This window comes from Saimiri boliviensis, chromosome 6 (genome assembly GCF_048565385.1).
Source record: "Saimiri boliviensis isolate mSaiBol1 chromosome 6, mSaiBol1.pri, whole genome shotgun sequence".
Classification (NCBI taxonomy): domain Eukaryota; kingdom Metazoa; phylum Chordata; class Mammalia; order Primates; family Cebidae; genus Saimiri; species Saimiri boliviensis.
The window spans coordinates 7,739,109-7,760,117 of record NC_133454.1 but is presented as its reverse complement, the minus strand read 5'-3'; the positions used below and the strand labels follow the sequence as shown (position 1 = coordinate 7,760,117).

Below are 21,009 nucleotides of genomic sequence, written 5' to 3'. Positions count from 1 at the left end.
TCAACTTAATGAAATAAAGCTTGAAGACAAGATTAGGGAAAAAAGAATGAAAAAGAACAAAGCCTCCAAGAAATATGGGACTATGTGAAAAGACCAAGCCTAGATTTGCTTGGTGTGCCTGAAAATGACAGGAAGAATGGAAACAAGTTGGAAAACACTCTTCAAGATATTATCCAGGAGAACTTCGCCAAACTAGCAAGAGAGGCCAACATTCAAATTCAGGAAATACCGAGAATACCACAAAGATACTCCTAGAGAAGAGCTACCCCAAGACACATAATCATTGGAGTCACAAGGTTGAAATGAAAGAAAAAAATGTTACGGGACACCAGAGAGAAAGTTCAGGTTACCCACAAAGAGAAGCCGATCAGACTAACAGCAGATCTCTCTGCAGAAATCCTACAAGCCAGAAGAGAGTGGGGGACAATATTCAACACTCTTAAAGAAAAGATTTTTCAACCCAGAATTTCATATCTAGCCAAACTAAGCTTCACAAGCAAAGGAGAAATAAAATCCTTTACAGACAAGTAAAAGCTGAGACATTTTGCCACCACCAAGCCTGCCTTACAAGAGTTCTTAAAGAAAGCACTAAACATGGAAAGAAAAAAACCGATACCAGCCAATGCAAAAACATACCAAATTGTAAAGACTATCAACACTATGAAGAAACTGCATCAACTGACGGGCAAAATAACCAGCTAGCATCAAAATGGCAGGTTCAAATTCACACATAATAATATTAACCTATAATGTAAATGGGCTAAATGCCCCAATTAAAAGACACAGACTGGCAAATTGGATAAAGAGTCCAGACACGTCGATGTGCTGTATTCAAGAGACCCATCTCATGTGTAAAGACACATCTAGGCTCAAAATAAAGGGATGAAGGAACATTTACCAAGCAACTGGAAAGCAAAATAAAGCAAGGGATGGAATCCTAGTCTCTGATAAAACAGATTTTAAACCAATGAAGATCAAAAAAGACTATGTCAAGTGCAGTGACTCATGCCTGTAATCCCAGCACTTAGTAAGGCTGAGGTGGGTGGATCATGAGGTGAAGAGATCAAGACCATCCTGGCCAACATGGCGAAACCTCATCTCTACTAAAAATACAAAAATTAGTCGGGCTTGGTGGCATGCGTCTATCATCATAGCTACTGGGGAGGCTGAGGGCTTGAATCTGGGAGATGGAGGCTGCAGTGAGCTGAGATCACACCACTGCACTCCAGCCTGGCGACAAAGCAAGACTGTCACACACACACACACACACACACACACACACACACAAAGACAAAGAAGGGCATTACATAACAGTAAGGGGATCAATAGAACAAAAAGAGCTAACTAACCTAAATATATATGCACTCAAATACAGGAGCACCCAGATTTATAAAGCAAGTTCTTAGAGACCTACGCAAGGAGACTTAGACTCTGACACAATAATAGTGGGAGACTTTAACACTCCACTGTCAATACAAGACAGAAAATTAACAAGGATATTTAGGACTGGAAGTTAGCTCTGCACCAAGCAGACTTAACAGACATTTACAGAACTCTCCAGCCCAAATCAACAGAATATACATTCTTCTCAGCAACACATTGCACTTATTTTAAAATTGACCCCATAATTCGAAGTAAAACATTTCTCAGCATATGCAAAAGAATGTTAATCATAAAAGTCTCTCATACTACAGTACAATCAAACTGGATCTCAGGATTCAGAAACTCACTCAAAACCACACAACTACATGGAAACTAAACCACCTGTTCCTGAATGACTACTGGGTACATAATGAAATTAAGGCAGAAATCAGTAAGTTCTTTGAAACCAGTGAGAACAAAGATACAACATATAATAATCTCAGGGAAACAGTGAAAGCAGTGTTTAGAGGGAAATTTATAGCACTAAATGCCCTCAGAAGAAAGCAGGAAGGATCTATAATCAACACCCTAGCATCACAATTAAAAGAATTAGAGAAGCAAGAGTAAATAAATTCAAATGCTAGAAGACAAGAAATAACTAAGATCAGAGCAGAACTGAAGGAGATAGAGACAAGAAAAACCCTTTAAAAAAAATCAATGAATCCAGGAGCTGGTTTTCTGAAAAGATTAACAAAATAGATAGACCACTAGCCAGTCTAATAAAGAAGAAAAAAAACAAGAATCAAATAGACACGATAAAATATGATAAAGCATACACTAATCCCACGGAAATACAAACTACCGTCAGAGAATACTACAAGCACCTCTATGCAAATAAACTAGAAAATCTAGAAGAAATGGATAAATGCCTGGATACATACACCCTCTCAAGACCAAACCAGGAAGAAGTCAGATCCCTGAATAGATCAATAACAAGGTCTGAAATTGAGGCAGTAATTAATAGCTTACCAACCAAAAAAGCCCAGGACAAGAAGGATTCACAACCAAACTCTACCAGAGGTACAAAGAGGAGCTGGTACCATTCCTTCTAAAACTATTCCAAATAATAGAAAAAGAGGGAATCCTCCCTAACTCATTTTATGAGGCTAGCATCAAGCTGATACCAAAACCTAGCAGAGACACAATCAAAAAATAAAATTTCAGGCCAATATCGTTGATGAACATTGATACAAAAATCCTCAACAAAATATTGGCAAACCAAATACAGCAGCACATCAAAAAGGTTATCCACCATTATCAAGTCAGCTTCATCTCTGGAATGCAAGGCTGGTTCAACATATACAAATCAATAAACATAATCCATTACATAAACAAAACCAAAGACAAAAACCACATGATTATCTCAATAGATGCAGAAAAAGCCTTCAATAAAATTCAACATCCCTTCATGCTAAAAACCCTCAACAAGCTAGGTACTGATGGAATGGGTCTCAAAATAATTAAGAGCTATTTATAACAGACCCACAGCCAATATCATACTGAATGAGCAAAAGCCGGAATCATTCCATTTGAAAACTGGCACTAGACAAAGATGCCCTCTCTCACCACTCCCACTCAACATAGTATTGGAAGTTTTGGCCAGGGTAATCAAGCAAGAGTAAGAAATAAAGGGTATTCAAATAGGAAGAGAAGAAGTCAAACTGTCTCTGCAGATGACATGATTGTATATTTAGAAAAATCCCATTATCTCAGCCCAAAATCTCCTGAAACTGATAAGCAACTTCAGCAAGGTTTCAAAATCAATGTACAAAAATCACAAGCATTCCTATACACCAATAATAGACAACCAATGTGGAAAAATCACAAGCATCCCTATACACCAATAATAGAGAGCCAAATCATGAGTGAACTCTCATTCACAACAGCTACAAAGAGAATAAAATGCCTAAGAATACAACTTACAAGGAATGTGAAGGACATCTTCAAGGAGAGCTACAAACCACTACTCAAGGAAATTAAGAGGGGACACAAACAAGTGGAAAAACATTCCATATTCATGGAAAGGAAGAATCAATATCATGAAAATGGCCATACTATCCAAAGTAATTTATGGATTCAATGCTATCCCCATCAAGATACCACTTACTTTCTTCACTGAATTAGGAAAAAACCATCTTAAACTTCATGTGGAACCAAAAGAGACTTGGCTCTGTGGAGAGCCAAGTCAATTCTAAGCAAAAAGAACAAAGCTGGAGGCATCACGCAACCAGACTTCAAACTATACTTCAAGGCTACAGTAATCAAAACAGCATGGTACTGGTACCAAAACAGAGATATAGACCAACTGAACAGAACCGAGGCCTCAGAAGGAACACCACACATCTACAACCATCTGATCTTTGACAAGCCTGATAAAAACAAGCAATGGGAAAAGTATTCCCTATTTAATAAATGGTGTTGGGAAAACTGGCTGGCCATACGCAGAAAACCGAAACTGGACTCCTTCCTTACACCTTATACAAAAATTAACTCAAGATGGATTAAAGACTTAAACATTAAAACCTAAAACCCTAAAAACCCTAGAAGAAAATCTAGACAATACCATTCAGGACACAGGCATAGGCAAAGACTTCATGATTAAAACACCAAAAGAAATGGCAACAAAAGCCAAAACTGACAAACGGAATGTAATTAAACTAAAGAGCTTCTACACAGAAAAATAAATAAATAAATAAAACTATCATCAAAGTAAACAGGCAACCTACAGAATGGGAGAAAATTTTGTGATCTATCCATCTGACAAAGGGCCAATATGCAGAATCTAAAAAGAACTTAAAATTTATAAGAAAAAAAAAAACCATCAAAAAGTGGGCAAAGAATATGAATGGACACTTCTCAAAAGAAGACATTTATGTGGCCAAAAAACATCTGTAAAAAAGCTCATCATCACTGGTTATTAGAGAAATGCAAATCAAAACCAAAATGAGATGCCATCTCACACCAGTTAGAATGGCGGTCATTAAAAAGTCAGGAAACAATAGATGCTGGAGAGGAAGTGGCGAAATAGGAATGCTTTTACGCTGCTGGTGAGAGTGTAAATTAGTTCAACTACTGTGGAAGACAGTGTGACAATTCCTCAGTTATCTAGAACTGGAACTATCATTTGACCCAGCAATTCCATTACTGGGTATATACCCAAAAGATTATTATAAAGACACACACACACATATGTTTATTGCAGCACTATTCACAACAGTAGAGACTTGGAACCAAGCCAAATGCCCATCAGTGATAGACTGCATAAATGTGGCACATATCCACCATGGAATACTATGCAGCCATAAAAAAGGACGAGTTCATGCAGGAACCTGGATGAAGCTGGAAACCATGAGTCTCAGCAAACTAACACAGGAACAAAAAAATCAAACACTGCATGTTCTCACTCATAAGTGAGAGTTGAACAATGACAACACATGGACATGAGAGGGGAATATCACACACTGGGGCCTGTCAGGGGGTGGGAGGCTAGGAGAGGGATAGCATTAGGAAAAATACCTAATGTACATGACAGACTAATGGGTGCAGCAAACCACCATGGCACGTGTATAACTATGTAACAAACCTGCATATTCTGCATATGTATCCCAGAAATTAAAAGTATAATAAAAAAAAGAAAAAGGAAAAAAGATTATGTATTATTTTTTTGAAAAGGAAGAAAAAAACTAGGAGCGGAATTTAAATAAAGATTTTTTTAACATCCAGTATTACCTTCTCTCAATGACTTTAAAAAATATCTTGGACACAATTAAACATGTTCACTGAAGAAAAGTGGTTTCCTTACAGGTTTCATGAGAATATAATTAATATAAAGGCATCCCTCTACTCTATTAAAAATTATTTAATTGAAGGTGAATAATTCTTCAACTAAAGTAGATTTCACTGATTTTATCAAAAAGAATTACCTTCTCCAAACAGAAGCTTTGTATGGCTTGGGTTACTTTAGGATTATCTGGGTTAAAAATGTCTGGATGATTAGCTAGAACAATATCCTCCATGAAAAACTGCCGCACTGTGTGAAGAGGAATTTTCTGCATATTCATCTTCCTCCCTTTAATACGCAGCAAACCAACATGTCTGAAATGGAGAGAAATGAACACCAAGTCACAGTGTAAATTTCCTCAGGAAAGTGTGCACATCAAAGCTATCATATTTCCTAGTTTCTACAAAATGTTTATTTATAAAATCATACTCTTAAAAATAAATGTTTCTGGTAATTTAACCTTAATGTTATCATCACAGGAAAAGATGGTAGACATTTTCCTTCCCCAGAGTAAAATTGAGTCATCCATTATTATTCTTGTCTGGTCAGTCCTGTAAGGCTAGGCAGACATAACAATAAGTATAATAAAATTTTATGAGGACTATGATGGCAGTATATGTAGACTATACTATTACATCTATGTACCTACGTATATGTACATACATGTACACAAATAAACAAAATGATTTTTGCAGTGGACTCATGAAGGAAAAAAAACAATGAAAATAGATCCCATGACCATATGATTTAACCCTATTATCATTATAATAATCAGAACTCAAGTGATTCAAAGGATAAAGCCCATAATAAAAACTGAGTTTAATCAGTGTTAACTACTTAAAATCACATCATTCCCCTCAAAATTTTTTTTAAATGATATACTATAATATTGTATTTATAACCAGTTTTAGGAGAATGGTTTTAGGAGAATTTTTTAAAAATAAACTTTATGAAATTAGTAATCATCAACAAAGCATGGAAATACAATAAAAATGTGCATCTTCAATTTGCCTAATGAGCAGCAAAATAACACCAACTCGATTTTCTCTTTTTGAAAATGGCTTAACATCTGCAAAAACAATATAGAATGATCAACTTTCAAAAATAAATCTATCATATAAATAACAATACTGCCAGTCAGTGGTCATCTTAACATAAGCCTTAAACCTATCAGATGATTAATTATTATAGCAAACACTTCTTAAAAATTGGCTCAAAATATGTAATAATCACTCACTTTTTTACAGCTTCTCCTGGGGAAAGAGAAGTAACCACTGAGCTTCCAGGTTGTGAGATATAAAATAGCTGTTGTTCATTTTTGGTTGGAGCTATTTTACACTCATGTTCATGTCCCCAGATAACAAGATCAATGAAATCATCCAAAAATTGTTCTGGAATGAAGTTAGTACTTCCATGTTTACTTCTGTATCAAGATTTTGAAAATAAATATAAATTCAGTGATTAGAAAAATTTCATATTAATGATGTCTAAACAGATCTTTCTTTCTTCATTCACTAAAGCTTTTATTCCATCCTTCTATGTACCAGAAAGTGTGCACAGGATTGGGAATGTAAAGATTATCAATACTAATTCCTGACCTCAAGAACTTTACAAACTTGTAGGACACAGACAAATGGAAACCCTAAGACAAAGCAGTCAATTACACCATTGGAGGAAGATCATGAAAGCTTTTACACAGGAAGGAGTTCCTCTTTGGTTCATCAGAAAAGCATGAACTCTATCAGTAACAGAAATCTATAAATCAGCCGGACTATATACTAAAGAAAAATACAGAAAATGAAAGTGAGTTAAGTAAGTATAAATGTGTCCAATAATTTCTTAACATTATCTTTTAACTAATAAATTTAATGGGAGTAAAAATGTCAATCTCACATAAGCGCTAAGAGTTTTCAAAATCAAATATTAAATAAATGATTTGCAAACTATGATCTTATACTTAGATTAGTTATTATCTAAAGATACATGAAATGCAAGCTGAGGGAAGACAAAAAGGAATAGTTTTCCCTAATATTAACTTACATCATTGGAAATTCAAGTAAAAGTGTTCACATACTTCAACTGAGCATTCACTTAATCCAAACCAATATTCTTTCGTTCACCCAACAAATGCTGTCACCCAAACACTATCTACTTTATGTCAAATGTCCCAGGCTTCTTCTGAAGACAGAGCAGTGAACAAAGCCATGGCTCCAGTGTGGGAAACAAGCATCACAGGTTGAGTCCCTAATCTGAAAATCTAAAATCCAAAATCCAAAACATTTTAAGTGCCAACATGACACCACAAGAGGTAAATTCCACACATAAATACTTAACACAAACTTTGTTTCATGCACAAAATTATTTTTAAAAGTCTATAAAATTAACTTAAGATCATGTGTATAAGGCATATATAAAATGTAAACAAATTTCATGTTTAGACTTAGGGTCCATCCCCAATATGTGCAAATATTCCAAAATCCAAAAAAATTCCAAAATCTTAAACACTTCTGGTCCCAAGCATTTCAGATAAGGGATACTCAATCTGCAGTGTAATATGTATATGCATGTGTGTATGTATGCACATGTGTAACCCGTCAGTTAGTGATAGGCGCTATAAAGAAAAATGAAGGAAAAAGTGACATAGAAGCAGCATACTACTCTACATACACAAGTAGTCAAGAAAGGCCTCTCTGATTAGCAACAAATGAGCAGAGAAGTGAGAGGAAGCATCAGCACACAAAGAGAAATTCCTAGGCAGTAGAAGAGCAGATGGTGCTAAAGTGGGAGTGTGTTCAGTGAGTTCAAGAAACAGCAAGAACAGAAATGCTAAACAGAATCAATGCAGGGAAGACAGAAAATAAAATCAAAGAATATACAGGTTTGTGTATCCAGGAATGTTTTTATGTGAAAAATATACATCTAAGTTATGAGATTATTACAACTACTAAAGAAAAACAGACAAATTCCCAAATACAACATCACGCCATTGGGTCTTCATTGACTGCTGGCTCTTTCCTAGAAGAAGGAGAGGTGATACTTGTAGGCCAACAGTAATTTGTGACCTAGAAGGGATCATAACATCCTTGTTGAAAGATTTTGCATGACAAAGTTGTCTGCAGACTCAGATTCTTTTTTACTTTGAAACAAGAGAAAAAAACAGTCAATATAGGAGGGACTTTCAAGATGGCCACCTAAGAACAGCTCAGGACTTCAGCTCCCAGTGAAAGTGCAGAGGGTGAGTGGACGCCGCATTTCCAGACGAACTCTTATTGCCCACAGACCAGGAGATACCCAGGCAGAGGGGTCGCCAGCGTCGCAGCCCAGCCGGTGCGGCTGTTTTGGCCCCCGTGGGGCTGATTCCGCCTGCGCGGCTGCTGTGACCACGCCCTGTTGCTGCGGTTCTCCGTACAAAAACCACTGGTCTGGGAGCCCTCTTAGCTGGCGAGCAGAGCCCTGAGACGGCAGAGTTGCCCATTCATCTGAAATAGCGAGCCAGGCCAGGAGATTCCTAGGCAAAAAATCCGCCAGGAGCCGGCGCCGCCGTTCGAGCCGACTCCGTGAGTCGCAGCACGGGAGATCCCGGCGCCTTTTCAACAAGCGACCGGAACGCGGGGTCCTTCAACTTAAAAGAAAAGACTCTGAGTCAGGGAGCCAGGTGATCAGGCTCGGTTGGTCCCACCCCTCCACCCCCAACAACAACGAAAACAAAAACAGTAATTGGAAACCCTCTGGGTTGAGCCCTTCAAACCAAGCACAGCTGAACCGGGACGGTCCGGCTCCGTGGGGGAGGGGCTTCCGCCATTACTGAGACTCTCCACCTCTACGGAGGCAGGCTGCCATTGCCGAGGCAACCCGCCGTTGCCGAGGCAACCTGCCACAACAGAGAGAGTCCGCCATAACAGAGGCGGGGCCACCATTGCCCAGACAGTTCTAACTACGCCCATATAAAAAGGACTACAGGGAAGAGCTCAGGGCAGCTGGGCGGAGCCCACAGCAGCTCAGCAAAGCCACTGCGGGCAGGCAGAGGCTAGGCGTGCTGCTAGCTGGGCGGGTCCGACCTGAAAAAAAAAAAATCAAAAAAGGCAGTAGTGCAACGGAAACTCATAAAGCTCCAACTCCCTGGAACAGAGACAGACAACAGGTGGATAAACCCACAAAAATGGGTAGAAACCAGCGTAAAAAGGATGAAAACTCCCGAAACCAGAACACCTCTCCTCCTAAAAGTGATCACAACTCCTCACCAGCAAGGGAACCAGACCGGATGGAGAAGGAGGGTGATGAAATGACAGAATCAGACTTCAGAAGATGGGTAGTAAGAAACTACAATGAGCTAAAAGAACATGTTCTAACCCATCGCAAAGAAAATAGGAACCTTGAAAAAAGATTGGACGAACTGCTGACGAGAATGGACAGCATAGAGAGGAGAATAAGTGAATTGATGGAGCTGAAAACGCAACACGAGAACTTCGTGAAGCATGCACAAGCTTCAACAGCCGAATTGAACAAGCAGAAGAAAGGATATCAGAGGTCGAAGACCAACTCAATGAAATAAAAAGAGAAGGCAAGAACAGAGAAAAAAGCGCAAAAAGGAATGAACAAAATCTTCAAGAAATGTGGGACTATGTGAAAAGACCTAATCTACGTCTGATAGGTGTACCTGAATGTGATGAAGAGAATGAATCCAAACTGGAAAATACTCTTCAGGATATTATCCAGGAAAACTTCCCCAACCTAGCAAGGCAGACCAATATTCAAATCCAGGAAATACAGAGAACACCACAGAGATATTCCTCAAGAAGAGCAACCCCAAGGCACATAATCGTCAGATTCACCAGGGTTGAAATGAAAGAGAAAATGCTAAGGGCAGCCAGAGAGAAAGGTCGGGTTACCCACAAAGGGAAGCCCATTAGACTCACAGCAGATCTCTCAGCAGAAACCCTACAAGCCAGAAGAGACTGGGGGCCAATATTCAACATCCTTAAAGAAAAGAACTTTCAACCCAGAATCTCCTATCCAGCCAAACTCAGCTTCATAAGTGAAGGAAAAATAAAATCCTTTGTGAACAAGCAAGCACTCAGAGATTTCATCACCACCAAACCTGCTCTACAAGAACTCCTGAAAGAGGCTCTACACATATAAAGGAACAACCAGTACCAGCCACTCCAAAAACACACCAAATGGTAAAAAAGCAGCAACACAATCAAGAATCTGCATCAACTAACCAACAAAACAGCCAGGTAGCATCAAAATGACAGCATCAAATTCACACATAACAATACTATCCCTAAATGTCAATGGACTAAATGCCCCAATCAAAAGACACAGACTGGCAAATTGGATAAAAAGCCAAAACCCATCAGTGTGCTGTATCCAGGAAACCCATCTTACATGCAAGGATACACAAAGGCTCAAAATAAAGGGATGGAGGAAGATCTACCAAGCAAATGGAGAGCAAAAAAAGGCAGGAGTTGCAATTCTCATCTCTGATAAAATAGACTTTAAAGCAACAAAGATCAAAAGAGACAAAGAAGGACATTACATAATGGTAAAAGGATCACTGCAACAAGAAGAGCTAACGATCCTAAATATATATGCACCCAATACAGGAGCACCCAGATACATAAGGCAAGTTCTTAATGACTTACAAAGAGACTTAGACTCCCACACAATAATAGTGGGAGACTTTAACACCCCATTGTCAATATTAGACAGATCAACCAGACAGAAAATCAACAAGGATATCCAGGACCTGAACACAGACCTGGAACGAGCAAACCTAATAGACATTTACAGAACTCTCCACCCCAAATCCACAGAATATACATTCTTCTCAGCACCACATCACACCTACTCTAAAATTGACCACATAATTGGCAATAAATCACTCCTCAGCAAATGCAAAAGAACAGAAATCATAACAAACAGTCTCTCAGACCACAGTGCAATCGAGTTAGAACTCAGAATGCAGAAACTAACTCAGAACCGCACAGCTTCATGGAAACTGAACAACTTGCTCTTGAATGTTGACTGGATAAACAATGAAATGAAGGCAGAAATAAAGATGTTCTTCGAAACCAATGAGAACGAAGACACAACATACCAGAATCTCTGGGACACATTTAAAGCAGTCTCTAGAGGAAAATATATAGCAATGAGTGCCCACATGAGAAGAAAGGAGAGATCTAAAATTGACACCCTATCATCAAAATTGAAAGAGCTAGAGGAGCAAGATCAAAAAAACTCAAAACCTAGAAGAAGACAGGAAATAACTAAGATGAGAGCAGAACTGAAGGAAATAGAGACACAAAAAACTCTTCAAAAAATCAATAAATCCAGGAGCTGGTTTTTTGAAAAGATCAACAAAATAGACAGACCACTAGCCAGATTAATAAAAAAGAAAAGAGAGAATAACCAAATTGATGCAATAAAAAATGATAAAGGGGATATCACCACAGATTCCACAGAAATCCAAAACATCATCAGAGATTATTACAAACAACTCTATGCACATAAACTAGTAAACCTGGAAGAAATGGATAAATTCCTGGACACCTGCAACCTCCCAAGCCTAAACCTGGAAGAAGCCGAAACCCTGAATAGACCAATAACATGGTCTGAAGTCGAGGCAGCAATAAAGAGCCTACCACCCAAAAAAAGCCCAGGTCCAGATGGGTTCACAGCTGAATTCTACCAGACATACAAGGAGGAGCTGATACCATTCCTTCTGAAACTATTCCAGACAATCCAAAAAGAGGGAATCCTTCCCAAATCATTTTACGAGACAAACATCATCCTGATACCAAAACCCGGCAGAGACTCAACAAGAAAAGAAAATTTCAGGCCAATATCCATGATGAACATAGATGCAAAAATCTGCAATAAAATACTGGCAAACCGATTGCAACAGCATATCAAAAAGCTCATCCACCATGATCAAGTAGGATTCATCCCGGGGATGCAAGGCTGGTTCAACATACGCAAGTCCATAAACGTAATTCACCACATAAACAGAACCAAAGACAAAAACCACATGATTATCTCGATGGATGCAGAGAAGGCTTTTGACAAAATTCAACAACCCTTTATGCTAAAAACCCTCAATAAACTAGGTATTGACGGAACGTATCTCAAAACAATAAAAGCTATTTACGACAAACCAACAGCCAATATCATACTGAATGGGCAAAAACTGGAAGCATTCCCTTTGAAATCTGGCACTAGACAAGGATGCCCTCTCTCACCACTCCTATTCAATATAGTACTGGAAGTTCTAGCCAGAGCAATCAGGCAAGAAAAAGAAATAAAGGGTATCCAAATTGGAAAGGAGGAAATCAAATTGTCTCTATTTGCAGATGACATGATTGTATATCTGGAAGACCCCATCATCTCAGCCCAAAATCTCCTGAAACTGATAAACAACTTCAGCAAAGTCTCAGGATACAAAATCAACGTGCAAAAATCACAAGCATTCCTATACACCAGTAATAGACTTCAAGAGAGCCAAATCAAGAACGAACTGCCATTCACAATTGCTACAAAGAGAATAAAGTACCTAGGAATACAACTAACAAGGAACGTAAAGGACCTCTTCAAGGAGAACTACAAGCCATTGCTCAACGAAATAAGAGAGGATACAAACAGATGGAGAAACATTCCATGTTCATGGTTAGGAAGAATCAACATCGTGAAAATGGCCATACTGCCCAAAGTAATTTACAGATTCAATGCTATTCCCATCAAGCTACCAATGACCTTCTTCACAGAACTGGAAAAAAACACCTTAAACTTCATATGGAACCAAAAGAGAGCCCGCATAGCCAAGTCAATTCTAAGCAAAAAGAACAAAGCGGGAGGCATCACACTACCGGACTTCAAACTATACTACAAGGCTACAGTAATCAAAACAGCATGGTACTGGTACCAAAACAGAGATATAGACCGATGGAACAGAACAGAGGCCTCACAGGAAATACAACATACCCACAACCATCTGATCTTCGACAAACCTGACAAAAACAAGCAATGGGGAAAGGACTCCCTGTTTAATAAATGGTGTTGGGAAAACTGGCTAGCCATGAGCAGAAAGCAGAAACAGGACCCCTTCCTGACACCTTACACCAAAATTAACTCCAGATGGATTAAAGACTTAAACATCAGACCTAATACCATAAAAACCTTAGAAGAAAATCTAGGCAAAACCATTCAGGACATAGGTGTAGGCAAGGACTTCATGACCAAAACGCCAAAAGCAATGGCAACAAAAGCCAAAATAGACAAATGGGACCTAATCAAACTCCACAGCTTCTGCACGGCAAAAGAAACAGTCAGTAGAGTGAATTGGCAACCAACAGAATGGGAAAAAATTTTTGCAGTCTACCCATCTGACAAGGGGCTGATATCCAGAATTTACAAAGAACTAAAGCAGATCTACAAGAAAAAAACAAACAAGCCCATTCAAAAATGGGCAAAGGATATGAACAGATACTTTACAAAAGAAGACATACAGGAGGCCAACAAACATATGAAAAAATGCTCATCATCACTGGTCATCAGAGAAATGCAAATCAAAACCACATTGAGATACCATCTCACACCAGTTAGAATGGCGATCATTAAAAAATCGGGAAACAACAGATGCTGGAGAGGATGTGGAGAAATAGGAACACTTTTACACTGTTGGTGGGAATGTAAATTAATTCAACCATTGTGGAAGACAGTGTGGCGATTCCTCAAGGACCTAAAAATAGAAATCCCATTTGACCCAGCAATCCCATTACTGGGTATATATCCAAAGGATTATAAATCATTCTACTACAAGGACACGTGCACACGAATGTTCATTGCAGCACTGTTTACAATAGCAAAGACCTGGAACCAACCCAAATGCCCAACGATGATAGACTGGATAGGGAAAATGTGGTACATATACACCATGGAATATTATGCAGCCATCAAAAACGATGAGTTCACGTCCTTTATAGGGACATGGATGAACCTGGAAACCATCATTCTCTGCAAACTGACACAAGAGCAGAAAATCAAACACCGTATATTCTCGCTCATAGGCGGGTGTTGAACAATGAGAACACATGGACACAGGGAGGGGAGCACTACACACTGGGGTCTGTTGGGGGGAAATGGGGGAGGGGTGGGGGGTGGGGAGGTGGGAAGAGATAGCATGGGGAGAAATGACAGATACAGGTGAAGGGACGGAAGGCAGCAAAGCACACTGCCATGTGTGTACCTATGCAACAATCTTGCATGTTCATCACATGTACCCCAAAACCTAAAATGCAATAAAAAAAAAAAAAGAAAAAAAAAAAAAAACAGTCAATATAGAGAAATAAATGCGAAATAAGGTAAAATGCAGAAAGCTCAAGATTCTCACCCAATCTAAGGAAATCTTTTTTAAATAACTCTTATGAAAGCAGTAATAAAAGAAGTAACGAAGGATGCACAGGGTGACAAATGAACCTAATGGCATTATCAAAGAATCATACAACCACAGTGAAGGGGATGCGGAGAAAAGGAGCTAAGTAACTGTGGAAAATTACATTTCAACTAAATACAGAAAGGCTAAAGACTAAAGTAACTTACATAAACATTGCAACTTAGTTGGGAAAGTTGTTTTTCACAGGTGTATGAGTTCACAATTTTGAAATTACTTTATTATTTCGAATTATACCAGGATTGGAAATATAATTAAACCAGGATTGAAAAGATAAGTAAATATATTATATATATTTATAACATGATCCAGGCTTCTGTTAGACAAAGAAGTCACAAATAAGGAAACGGAAAAGACAAAAATAGACCTTGTAGGGCTGGATAAGAATCAGTCTTAACTTATCATTGGTTTTTTAAACACATATATAGACATGTATGTATGCATGGGGTTACTACAAACACATGTATCAATTTCCTTAACTCTGTTCATTAAGAGTGCTGAGCCTGGTAGCAGTAAGCACATCTGGTACCCATTTGTGGGTTTCTAAATACCACTCTCCAATATAAAGAATCAGAGCTTCTTGAAGAAATGGCTGACTCCACAGCTAGGTAGGAAAATATTAGGTTGGTGCAAAAGTAATTGTGATTTTTGCCATCACAAGAGCCTAAAGCAGGCATCCCCAAACGATGGCATGCGGCACCCTGAGACCATTTATCCAGTCCCCCGCCGCACTTCAGGAAGGGGCACCTCTTTCATTGGTGGTCAGTGAGAGGAGCACAGTATGTGGCGACCTTCCAACGGTCTGAGGGACAGTGAACTGGCCCCCTGTGTAAAAAGTTTGGGGACGCCTGGCCTAGAGCATCCTCTGGTGCCAAAATGCTAAAGTCATACCGCCTAACAAGGTGGAAAGATGTTGAAAAGACACAGAAGCCAACATAAAAGAGAATGCAATGGTCAAAGCTAGAATAATCTGAGGAGAAGTAGCAACTAAAAAGCTGATAGTACTGGAGCTTCAAGCCCATAATGACATAAACAAATAAGTAAACAGAGAAGGGACAAATTTTCCTTAGAGAAGAATTCCATTAATAAATATAGAAAGAATGAAGGAAATCAAAACTCACAATTAAAATATGACAGTATTAATTATTAGAAGATCAATCATGGATGCTAAAGTTAATGGGTAAAAGTTTAAGGTGAAACAGAGTATTTGCATAGTCTCAAAGTATTTTCCCAAAAATGTTTATTAATTGAAAAGTGGAAAACTGGAACTTTACAGCAGAGAAATCTGTTACACATCCCCTTAATCAAATGATGAGGGGGGCAATGAGAAAAATCAACAATATATGGTGACTACTGATTCCCCTTACCAATGCTGCCATTCTGCCTTTCATTCTGGTTTAAATTCTTAGAATTACTTGTGAGTTTTCCTTTCAACTCATCATCCCTACTTTGGCATAGTACAAAAAAAGTGGCAGAACTGGAAAGCTTTACAGAAGGAACAAATCCCAATGGTGCAAAGTTATATGAAGACCACACATATCTAAACTCTGACCTCCTGCTCCTTTGAAACTCACAGTTTATTCAAGAACTTACACATAAGGCAACACAAGTCAGCCTCCTAAACCCTTTCCTTTTACTGAATATTTAGCATAAGTCTGCATTCATTGAATGCTCAGAGTAGTTTGCATTCAATAAATGTGTTCAGTAAACATAGCTGGCCCTCTGAATTGGCAGTTTCATGGATTCAACCAACCACAGATAAAAAATATTCACAAAAAAGAAAAAATAAAAAATAACAATAAAAAAATACAAATTTTTAAGCGATACAGTATAACAACTATTTACACAGCATTTATACACTGTATTAGGTATTATAAGTAATCTAAAGATGATTTAAAGTACACAGAAGGATATATGTAGGTCATATGCAGATGCTGTATCATTTTATTCAAGGGATTTCAGCATCCCAGGATTTTAGATACTGCACTCAACACCCCAGTGGATACCAAGGGACAAGTGTAATAAATTATACAATCAAACCCCAAACCGTTGAGTTCTTCCCTGACAACTTCTCAGCTGTAACCTCTCCATTTGTTTCACTGCCATCCTTGTCACCACCTTACATTTTTACTGCAGTGATCACATAATACATCTAGCTTCTTCAAGTCTGTCTTCCTTTCAGTCAATCCTATTCCCTACCAACAGATTAAACTTCTTCAAACTACTAACAAAAGAAAGCTAATCTAGCTATATTTCTTCCTGGAAGAAAACTTGCATATAAGGAAAAGGAAACATGTCTAAGAATGTTCCTAACAGCAAGGTTTATAAAAGCAAAAACTGTTCACTGATAGGAGGCAAAGCATAAATGTACACATCAGTAAAAATAAATTACATTTCTAAGCATCAAAATGGATGAATCTCAGTAATGTAATGCTGAAAGTAAGTTAGCTGTAAAATACATAGCATAATACAATTACAGGTATACATGTGATTAAACAGCAAGCAAAGGCAGTGAAATGATTAATTCAAAATTAATAATGCTTCCCTTTGGGATATGGGGAAGCAGGTGGAATCAGGGAAAAGGAGTGGGATAAAGGAATGGATAATTCAACAAAAAGATTCTACCTTTTTGTTGAATTGAAATGTATTCATGGTATGCCTTATCCGTATGTTACAAATACTCTTGTAGGTATTAATATATACTAAAAACGATATCAAAGTAAAATCGCACAAAGTAAATCTACATTTTGTCTGATTCTGCATTGACAACCTTGAAAAACTGAGGGCATTTCATTGTAATAGGTGAGCTGCTCAGAAAGAGATTTGGAACTTCAGCACTCAGCTCAAACTTTTCAGAGAAAACTTTTACCTGTTCTGATGAATCACAAATAAGTTAAACCAAGAGTTCTCATCTTCTTTTGGTCTCAACATTGTTACTTTTTTATTGACAAACATTCGATAGAGCCTTTCATCTGGAATGGATCCTGAAATGGACATTACATTATTTTTAAATTGTTTTCTTACTTTGGCTTAAAAAAAATGAATCTATTTTGCTTCTAAATTATGTGCTTCTCAAAGTGTTTCACTTTACTCTTGAGATATGTATCTGAATTCTGGAATCATTTATAAGTGGGTATGTTCCAGGTTCTTTTTTTTTTTAATCTTTGTTGTTTTTTTTTAAATTGAGGGAGGGTCTTGCTATGTTGTCCAGGCTGGCCTCAAACTCCTGGGCTCAAGCAATCCTCTTGCCTCGGCCTCTGAAAGTGCTGGGATTACAGACATAAGCCACCATGCCTAGCTGTTGCAGGTTTTTTGTGTTTGTTTTTTGGCTTTGTTTGTTTTTTTTCCAAACAGAGTCTCACTCTATTGCCCAGGATGGAGTGTAGTGGTGTGATCTCAGCTCACTGCAACGTCCGCCTCTAGGTTCAAGTGATTCTCATGTCTCAACCTCCTGAGTTGCTGAGATTACAGGCATGCACCACCATGTCTGGCTAATTTTTGCGTTTTTAGTAGAGATGGAATTTCACCGCGTTGGACAGGCTGGTCTTGAACTCCTGACCTCAAGTAATCTACCTGCCTTGGCCTTGTGCTGGGATTACAGGTGTGAGCCACTGTGCCCAGCCTGTTCCAGGTTTTTGATAACAGCAGTTAATTGCATTTGAAAAACATTTTCCATTTCAAGAATATGTATGTTCAAAACCAGCACAATGTAGAATAAAAATCTGAGTTTTCTATGCCTAAATTCTCATTAAAACTTCTAGTAATACTGTTTTTCACTATCCCTTTGTCATAAATTCTATATACTTTTGATCTAACATATACAACATGCATAGAAATATTAAAAGGGATCATAGAAAATGTATTTAAAAACAAAGTCCTTATATTGTTTTAAATAAAATATATGGTGTTTTTTAAATAATTCAATGACTTTCAAACAGTTCTCAGATTCCAGAGGCTCACCTTGATCTAGTGAAGGAAACTAACAAAAAGTCAACAAAATGATTATAAATATTAAATATTATAGAAGGAGAAAAAGCCAGGATGCTAAGACGGAGAATTATCACTACAGAATTAAGGGGTGGACAATGCTGTTACTTTATATATTGATTAGAGAGGGTATCAGAAGAAAAACCAACAATGTAGAAGTCTAGGAGCTAGAAGAGGCCTAGCTCCCAAGGAGAATTCTACAAGAATAAATAGCTGGGGTGGAATGCAGAACATGTAACTGGAGACAGAAAAGTCAAGGCACACAAAGCCCAAGGCACCAGAAGATTAATCTACTTGAGTGTTGAAACACTGAAAACACTGGCAAAATTGATCATAGGTAGGTAGGTAAAAAGTCTGAGAGAAAAAGCAATACAGTTTAGCCAGGTGGCATAAGCTTAAAGAGAACGGGGTGTTTGCAGGCAGAAAAGGAGGTGGTGGGTGGAGCATGGGGAACAGAGATCCCCACTTCTGTCCAAAAGCCAAGGGTAAGAGAACTGCATGGGATACAGGAACCTCAGGGGCCAGCTGGGCTTCACTGCAGGTTAGAAAGTGAAGGCAACATGCAGAGAAGACACTGATAATAATGAGGAATTTGATAATTACAAAAAGAGTTCTAGAATTTATAAAGAAGGGCTGGGGCACATGGAGGGGTACAGGGTGGAGAGAGAGTCCAGTTAAGAAAGGTATAATAGAACAGGATAAGATTTTGGGAGAAAATAAATTACTGAAGAGACGTGCTTCTGGTGGTGACTGAGGCATAATGGAATCTGTCCTTAGTCTGAATGGAGGAGGAAAGACAACTTTTCTGGAGATAAGATCCACATTAACACTGCAGTGATTAAAACAACTGTTAACAGCTTTTTTTAGAAAAGCATATTTCGCTTCCTGTTTTATCACTTGCAGAAGAAATAACACCCAGATTTCATTTTCCTTATCTCTAAAATATAAATAACCACGATGCTTTTCTACTTGCCAGAGGTATTATGAAAGCTGGACAAAATTATAAGCTAGTTGTATTGTACACTGAAGACTTCCAAGATATCAAAGTGTAGTTTTGCTAATTATTCTATAATTCTAACATTTGGAATTCTGTATCTGAGTCTAAAAAAAATTCAAAATAATAAATAGAAAGGAGAAAACATTTTTTTCTCCAAAAATTTTTACCGAAACCATCCATTTGTTATAGTCACCAATAAAAAATAATAAGGTTTGCCCCATTTTTTCCAAACAGACACAACTTAACTCCAAAATTTCATTTCTCAATTGCTTAAAGAATCATATATGGACATAAATAGTAAAATATAACTCTCTTACCTAAACCATATAGCGCAATCTTTGTGCTTCCTTTTTGAAGCAAAACCGGACTAATGTCTATCTTCTCCACAGACATTGAACGTCCAAAGTGATTTACCAATCCAGCACAACTTAAAATGTCCAGGGCACACAGTGCATCTGCCTACACAAAATAATTTCAAAGAATATTAGTGTGTATATAAAAGTAAGTATCTGCATGAATATCCTCTCACCTGTTAAAAGCATACTCCATACACTACTTACAAAAACACAGATGAGAGTAGTGTCTTCTCAAAACAAAATTATAACAGTAAAAGTATTTGCTACATTTTTTGTACTATAAATCACATACAGCAACTGGAATCACAGGCCAAATGCAAGGTTAACATCTCATCAAAACTTATCATGATGTCTCGGCCACAAAAAGTAAAAAACAGCCATGAGATAAATGCTGTGTAATATTAAGCAAACCTCTTAAAACCTGGGAAAAAAAGACCATAGATAATCAGTGATTCATAATATTAATGACCAGATAAAACAAAAACATACTTTGAGTGTAGGATCTCTAGTCTTACTTCCATATCAAACAAGTAGTAAGACAATCTAATTTAGATTTAAAGATGTCCATGAAACAATCATTTCCTAAAAGTGAGATTTTATAAGATAGTTATGAAAACACTGGCAAACCATAAAGCTATATACAAATGTTAGGTGCTCACTCCTACTCCTGGCTGCTTATTGTTAACATCGGCACTAATGAAATAAAAGCATAGCTCATACACCAATTCTTATTCCAGATTTTTAAAAAATCTAAAAAGCAGCACAGAAGCTTGTATGAATGTGAAAAGTGAACTTGACTTTTGACCCAATTTAACTACACGATGGGAAAAAAAGGAGGCATGCTTTCCACAAACTAAACTGATCATTTCTAGAATTCCAACAAACTGTAAGAAAACAATAATTACCCCTGTGGGATCGTCATGATTGCCATGAATACTAAACACTGGAATTGAAATGTTGAGATTGCCATCTTGATAGTTCACCCACGGAAACCTTAAAAATTAAAAAAAAAAAAAGT

The 21,009-nt window shown here is 37.8% G+C and overlaps 1 protein-coding gene across 5 annotated transcripts in view; it reads right to left on the bottom strand.

Annotated features, from left to right (window-relative positions):
- The window catches only part of MRE11 (MRE11 homolog, double strand break repair nuclease), a 105,232-nt gene that overhangs the window by 71,178 nt on the left and 13,045 nt on the right, over positions 1–21,009 (bottom strand). For all 5 annotated transcript variants that reach the window (XR_012517975.1, XM_074400323.1, XM_010352294.3 and 2 more), the window contains exons 5-9: positions 20,897–20,984; positions 19,953–20,094; positions 17,521–17,635; positions 6,441–6,626; positions 5,346–5,517 (exon numbers count right to left, since the gene is read on the bottom strand). Coding sequence is in view for 4 of the 5 variants with exons in the window: in XM_074400323.1 (XP_074256424.1) it covers positions 5,346–5,517; positions 6,441–6,626; positions 17,521–17,635; positions 19,953–20,094; positions 20,897–20,984 (703 nt within the window). In the remaining variant the exon portion in view is untranslated. The remainder of the gene's footprint in view (positions 1–5,345; positions 5,518–6,440; positions 6,627–17,520; positions 17,636–19,952; positions 20,095–20,896; positions 20,985–21,009) is intronic.